The 7,498-nt window shown below is 31.4% G+C and overlaps 1 protein-coding gene across 2 annotated transcripts; it reads right to left on the bottom strand.

Annotated features, from left to right (window-relative positions):
* Window positions 1-1,234: 1,234 nt before the first annotated feature.
* LOC106770752 (calcium-dependent protein kinase 26) lies at window positions 1,235-5,800 on the bottom strand. 2 transcript variants are annotated; one of them, XM_014656547.2, is made up of 8 exons: window positions 5,048-5,800; window positions 4,042-4,903; window positions 3,612-3,755; window positions 3,262-3,414; window positions 2,768-2,883; window positions 2,270-2,437; window positions 1,903-2,127; window positions 1,235-1,725 (listed from the first exon to the last, which is right to left on the bottom strand). In XM_014656547.2, exons 2-8 carry the CDS (start codon window positions 4,868-4,870, stop codon window positions 1,600-1,602), a joined length of 1,761 nt encoding a protein of 586 aa, XP_014512033.1. In that variant the 5' UTR covers window positions 4,871-4,903; window positions 5,048-5,800; the 3' UTR covers window positions 1,235-1,599. The 2 variants fall into 2 exon arrangements, with proteins under 2 accessions (XP_014512033.1, XP_014512032.1); XM_014656546.2 differs by having other exon boundaries at window positions 5,164-5,800.
* Window positions 5,801-7,498: the final 1,698 nt, after the last annotated feature.

Raw genomic sequence — 7,498 nt, 5'->3', positions numbered from 1 at the left:
TATATATATATATATATATATATATATATATATATATATATATATAATAGTGAATGATTTTAAATTTTCCTTTCATTCTAGTGAAAGTTGTTATATTTAGGACTTAAATTTTTTTGGTTAGAATTTTATTCATTTTGTTTTTAAAATAGAGTAATTTTAATTTTAAGACTTATTAAGAATCCATTTTCTTTATTGAGTTTTTTTTCTTTTCTATTTATGTTTTCAAAATACACTGTTTTTAATATTTCAAAAATAATTAATACGTTTTGAAACATTAAAATAACTGAACATCAGTATATTTTAAAAATACAGCAGAAAATAACAAAAAAACTCAGCAAATAATTCAAATTAACCTATTCATTAATTGAAATTCTTTAATTCCAACAATGGTTCTCCTTCAACTTTAATATATTATAAGTGAAGTAACTTATATTTTATTAGGCTTAATAATAATTTATTCATAGTCCGACTCATGAATTAAAAATAAATTAGAAAACATTAATACCAACTTCGAGTATTTTGTAAAAGTAAATATTTATTATAGTTAAAATAAAAAGTTTAAATATTAAAGATTTATTTTTAATATAAATTAATTAAAACCATACTTTGGATGACATGTAACAAAAACCTAATAATTTAGGTTCGAAATGGATGATATTGACCACAATTCAGTGTTAGTTCCATTGTCCTCATCACAGAATTAGGGTTGTCTGAACAAGAATTATTGAACTTAAAACCCCTATAATTCAACCACTCAAAAGTTGTCATTTGCTGTCACCCAAGCATTATATATAATATTATTTATATATAAGCATTTTCTATATTTACATGACTTTTTTTTTATAATAATATTTTAACAACATTTTTTTTTTACAATATTTTAACTTCATTTATATGTCATTACGTGATTGATCCAAAATTATTCAACAATTCTCATAAACACCACTATGGACCAATAACAAAATGACACATAAATAATATTAAAATGTTGTCAAATAAATATTTTGTCAAAGTATCATTATTTTTTTTTTTACAGTTCAAGTTCTATTAAATTTTACAGTACAAAATTAAACTACCCTCTATTAAAAATATCATATTAATTTATGTTTGAATAACTATACTTATGTTCTTATAGCATATTGTATTTGTGAGAGTATACAAGAGTTTATGAGTGAGGCAACAACACAAGCTTCTGTCATGAATGAAATGGAGACAGAGAGGGACATTTCTTACATCAGATATCAGATATCATGATAACACTTTGAACTTCAATTGTACTGTAAAACCGTAACAAAAACCCCTTTGAAAACTCCTCTTTACCAACTCTGTAGTGAAGTCATTTTGTCTTGTTAAACTTGAACTTCATTGTAGTACTCTTGCTCTAACTCAACTTAAGATCAGGACTTGAGAAACAAAGTTGCCAAATCAGTGTTTTTATCCATAATGTAAGGCTATGTGTTAATGTTTCTGTGTGCAATACAAGTGATTGAAGTTCCTCAAGAGATACTAAGCTCAGCAAACCGTTGAGGAAATGCTAATTTACCAAAAAAAATGATAGAAAAGAAAAATACACATAGAAATTCACCCACTATTTCTTAGTTAACACACCGGTAATGCCTCCCTAAATATTCTAAAACTAGTGCTACCCTTTCGTCCCCTCTTACTCAAATCTGCATTGCCTTTCTGCATCATAGCCACAAATTCATTGTAGTCTATTCGTCCATCCTGAGAGGCCAAAGCATACACAGAGTCATCAAAATTTGGAATTTTATCATACCATAAAATTATTGTAATGTCAATCTTAAAGTAGTCCAATTTGTTCATTTCTTTTGTTTCTTCTGTCAATCAATAAAAATATGTTACTGTTGAATATGTATGTATGTATAGTGTATCTATACTCACATTATCTTGATCAGCTTCTCGGATCATTTCCTCCAAGCGAACATCTCCAATGCCAAATTCTTCGCAAGCTTGTTGAAGCTCATCTTGGGTGATGTAGCCACTTCCATCTTTATCAAAATAAGCAAAAGCTGCAACTAAATGATCTTCTCTGTCAACCTTGTTGAGATGCAATGTTGCAGCTATGAATTCTCCGTAGTCAATTGTGCCACTGTTATCAACATCTGCCTGGAATCCATAACAAAATTGGATTCCATGGTTCAAAACAATGTACTATTGAAAAAGTTTACCTTTCCTATGCTATCACCTATTATCAATCTCTAATTTTACGAAATTAATGTAATAAAGTAAGATGATTCCGAACACTTACTGCTTGCATAAGGTCGTAAATTTCAGATTCATTGAGATTAGCACCAAACTTTTTCAGTCCAACCTTGAGTTCTTCAAAAGTAATTTGACCACTATTGTCTGTGTCTATCGCCTTAAACATTTCTTTCAACCCTGCAATTTCTTCTTCAGAGAGATTCTGTGCTATAACCTGCATAACACAGCAATAATTTAGCTAAGTTTGGACATCTAAGCAGAGATTTCCAACATTAAGCAATACAATTTAGCAGCAATAATAGTAATAAGATGCCATATTCAACTTTGTAAGTAAAATAAAAAATTGCATAAACTATAGTTATCCTGTTGGATCAAAGAGTTTGTACAAGTGTCTCATATAGAGTAGAATTGAACAAGAGCACCATATAGAGATGGTGTGTACTCTTATAGAGATTTGCTCAGTTTATTCTCAAACACATCCATGCTTAGAGAAGAAAAATAAATACAATCATGAAAAGAGACTAGAGACTTAAAAATAACTTACTCTGAGAGCCATTTTCTTGAGTTTGTTCATTGCATAAAACTGCTTTAGGCGACTTAAAACTGCAGAATCAAGCGGCTTGTCAGGAGCTTCTCCATCAACTTGAATCCAGGGGTGACCTGCCAAATAATTCAGGACATCTTCATCAACAATATTGTAGAATACCTCAAGTTCCACCATTTTATAACACACTCACTTCTGAAAATAGTAATACAATGTGCTTAATCTTTCATCCCAAGATACAATATTCCCATAAATGTGTTGGATAATGAAATTAAAATATTTAACATACAGAATTTTAATAAAAACTGAATGAGTAACTTATTTATGAACTTTAAGTGATGCAGGTGTATGAAACATAACTGTTGCCATCTAAAAGAATAAAGAAGGCTGAGCTGAAGAAAATATAAAATGTATTATCACTTGCCAAACGTGGTGTGAGAGTAATAACTTTTGTTTCACTGACATCTAAAAGGGATTGTAGTATATAATCTTACGAAGAACGTCAAAAGCTGATATCCGTTTACTAGGGTCTCTGACAAGCATCTTCTTGACCAAGTCTTTTGCACTTGCAGATACGGAAGGCCATGGATCCGATGAGAAATCGGCTTGATTATGCAAAATTGCGTCGAATATCTCTTGCTCCGTTTCTGTTACCAAGTAACAAAATCGATATTAAAATTTTACAACCAGGGAACATTTAAGGAAGGAAAAAAGTTACTGTCATTGTATTTGTCGGATGACTATGTAAAACCTTTATATTGTCATCGCATATGCTTACAAGATTCAGTAAAAGGTAACCAAAATGATTGGATCATATTGTGCTAGTTATGTTAGGAGCTATTACCTCCCCAAAATGGAGGCACCCCACATAAGAGAATGTATATGATGACACCAGCACTCCATACATCTGCTTCGGGGCCATAACGCTTGCGTAGAACTTCAGGTGCTACATAATAGGGACTTCCTACTACGTCATTGAAAATTTCTCCTGCAAATGATGAGGGTTACTATATGAGTATAGCAATGCAGAAATTTCTCACATCCATGTGCTTGTCGATTATCACTGCACTCTTAGTAATATAATCACAGTAACATGATATTTGTCAAACATGGATATTAAATTCAATATAAAAGTCACAGCTTACACCTAATGGATATTAATCAGAATCATTGGCCCATGGCAACTCTTAGAGAAACCAAAAGCAATCACCTGAAGATAGATGTTAACAATGAATTGCACATGGGGAAGAAACAAAGAAACACTTTTGACAAACCTGGTTTGAAAAAAGCAGAAAGTCCAAAGTCTATAGCCTTGAGAGGGGATTCTTCTTGTTGATTAACAAAGAGAAAATTCTCAGGCTTAAGATCCCTATGCATGACTCCAAGAGAGTGGCAAGACTCAATGACACCAACTATTGTTCTTGCAAGCTTGGCTGCCTTTCTCTCAGTGTAATGCCCTCTTTCGACAATCCTATCAAAGAGCTCACCCCCAGCACACAGCTCCATAACAACATGAACTGAAACAGCATCCTCAAAAGCCTCCTTGATTGAGATCACATCAGGACTGCCTGCCAAGTGGTGCATTATCTGAATTTCCCTCCTCACATCCTCCACATCTTCCTCTGTTACCAGCTTCCTCTTCAATATGGACTTGCATGCATACTCTTTCCCAGTAGCCTTCTCCACACAAAGGAAAGTAGTTCCGAACTGGCCTTGTCCAAGCTTTGGTCCCAAATTGTAGTTCTCCTTAAGGTTGCCGGTTTTCCTTAGCAAAACAGAATCTGCTTTGAGGCCTGCACTTGCCGGCTTCTTCACATTGGGTGGCCTCTTTGGTTTTTGGGGCTGCGCCCTTGTTTGTTCCGGAGGTGGTATAGTCTCTGTGGCTTGACGAGGAGGCTTCACCTCATCACTCTCAATTTTCACTATCTCTGGAGGCTGATCTTGAACAGTTTCTACGGATTTTGTCTTCTTTTTGCCACCTTTCTGTGCTTGAGAAGAATCTTTCTTTTGTCCACGACACCACCAGTATGAACTAGAAATAGCAGAGCCACGAGTTCCGGCATTAGAAGTAGAGGTTCTCGATCCAACACAGTTGTTTCCCATCTGACACTAGATACTTCTCCTTGTTCCAAGCATCTGGTATAACAAACAAAAACAATAAAACCCTCAAACTCAATTTTATTTTTCTCCTCAAAGAGAAAAAAAAAAAAAAAAAGAAAAAGAAAGGAGAAACAGATAGTTATCTCGTGTGGTGTTTTTCAATAAGAATTCGAGTTTTACCTATATTATCCTTAATGCAAATCTTTAAAAACGTAGATTCTTAATATAAAACTCTGATTCTAAGAACAACACCTAAGTTTTGTCCAAAGGAAAAACAAAAGGCTTGTTTATGATACCATATTAGCTCGATGGTGCAATGCAATTGATGCGAGAAAGCTCGTTGAACGACTAATATTTTGTTTTTGCCCCATAGTGGGGAGGCATGCACATGCAAGCGTGCTGAGAGAAGGGTACCAAAGATGGAAAGATAATGAAAAAAAAAAAAAAAGGTTTTTCAAGATTTGGAAAGTTTTTAAAAATGCTACATCAATGGCTGGAACAAGAAACCAAGAAACCAAGAAACCCTTTAGGCAATGATGAAGAGGAGAAACGAAAATGCACGTAAAAGGAAAAGGGTTTTGATTTTGAAGGCGTGAGGGTGGTGGTGGAAGGAAAAAACCAGAGCTTGGGATGGAACGAAGAAGGAAAGAGAGAAGGAGTTGTAGCGGTTTTTTCTGTTAGAGAAATGAATTAATGAGAGAGCCAAGACAACGCGTTGGTGATCAGAGGGCTGAGAAGGGTGCGACAATTGGAGTGGACGGTTGAGATTTGGTGGGTTTTCAAAACGTGGTTGTCACGTCGTTGTTGTTATGTGCAATTAGGTCAAATTGCAATCTCTGTCTGTCTATCTGTTTTCAGAATGTTCTCAACCGCCGGCGGACGACAGGCCCTCGCCGGTGATAATTGTTTGTGTTATTTCTCTCTCTGTCTCTCTGCTCTCTCCCCTTGTGTTGCCAATTTCTTAATTTGCTTTATTATACGTTAATTATGATCTGTTTTTGATCCTATTAGGGTAATCAATTCTCCAATTGCATGCTAATTTGTATCTTCCATGTGCACCACACGTTGAACTCAATTAACTATACTATTAAAATTGAAATAAACATTATTACTTGTTAATCGAAATAATCATTAATACTACATGCTTATTACATATCCAAACATGTTATCAACCACTAAATTTATCTATTCTATATTTGTTAGAGTCAAATCCCAAATTTCATTTGCTATAAAAATATCTAGATGGATAATTTTGTGATTTTTTTCATAAAGCAAATAAATAAAAAATAAAACTCCCAAAAAAAAAAATTCCCATTTAATAAAAAAATAAATATATTCATAGACAGGTTGATCTTCTCTACATATTTTTCTCTTTTTTTTTCCTTTTTATTAATAAATAGGTAAAATAATAATTTATATACTAAATACAACTAAAATTTTCACTCTTTTTCTTTTTAATTTTTTTAAAATGATTTTTGCTAAACATAAAATTTGATGTTAGAAATTTGGATGTCCAAATATCACACCGTTACCAAAGGGACAGTATGTTACATGGATTTTTTTTTTTGTTTTCGATTAAATGATAAAAAAAAATCCATTCTTTTCATAGATATTAATTTCTTAGAATTTCGCAAAAAAAAAAAAAAACTCCGTTAGAAATAACACTTATAAACACTTAAACAAAAAAAAAAAAAAACAGACTTAAATTATCTTGAGCTCTTATAGTTTTGTAAATATACAATTTTGATCTTTATAAAAATTTAATTACAATATTTTATAAAATTAAACATTAAGGTTGAGTATCAAAATATATTTGTAATTTCTAACAAAAAAAATGCTTAGTATTCATCAATATTTTGTAAAACATTAATAGCAATATTCAACTATAAGCTTTTACATTGTTTTTCTTTTTAATAATTAGATAATATATTAAGTTAGACTAACATAACTTATAATTTAAAAATTGAAAGGATTGTATGTTTCGATAAATTTGAATAGGATAAGATTGAGAAAACTACACAATGATGAAAAAAAAAAAGGAGTAGATTTAATCCAATAAAATATCATGAGTAACCTCATTGAGAGGAAATTGGAACTAAATTAATATGATGTGAATTAATGTTATGCCACTATTGATTTTTTCAAATTAGGGAATATGACAACATGCATTGCATTCACTCCACGAAAGCCAAACAAACCACTATCCAAACGTGCTTATCATAATTGCAAATTTATAAACATGCACTCACATATAGATGTGCATATAATGATATAACACACACATATATAGATGTTTAAAAATGATAAGTGTTGTTATATTAGTTTATTTATTAAAATACCAAAATAGGATTATAATCCTCCTTACCTTAACCTTTCCTCTTAAACCATACACAAATAATTATAAATATTAAAAATAAGTGTTTGATTCATGGATAGCTATATCTCTAAAAAAATTCAAATTAGTCTTATTATTATTATTATTATTATTATTATTATTATTATTATTATTATTATTATTATTATTATTATTATAGATAAATTGTTAATGTTGTGAATAGAAAACGAGTTGTGAAATCATCTTTATTCTATTTAATTGATTCGATAATATTTTGACAAAACACATAATTAGAA

This window comes from Vigna radiata, chromosome 8 (assembly GCF_000741045.1).
Source record: "Vigna radiata var. radiata cultivar VC1973A chromosome 8, Vradiata_ver6, whole genome shotgun sequence".
Classification (NCBI taxonomy): Eukaryota; Viridiplantae; Streptophyta; class Magnoliopsida; order Fabales; family Fabaceae; genus Vigna; species Vigna radiata.
This window is presented reverse-complemented; position numbering and strand designations above follow the sequence as displayed.

Coding starts and splice junctions, on each gene's coding strand:
- LOC106770752 (XM_014656547.2), bottom strand. CDS start 4,870: ATGGGAAACAACTGTGTTGGATCGAGAACCTCTACTTCTAATGCCGGA. Junction 3,415..3,611: donor GGTGCCTCCATTTTGGGGAG/GTAATAGCTCCT, acceptor ACTTGGTAACAG/AAACGGAGCAAGAGATATTC. Junction 1,726..1,902: donor GAGAAGCTGATCAAGATAAT/GTGAGTATAGAT, acceptor TTGGCCTCTCAG/GATGGACGAATAGACTACAA.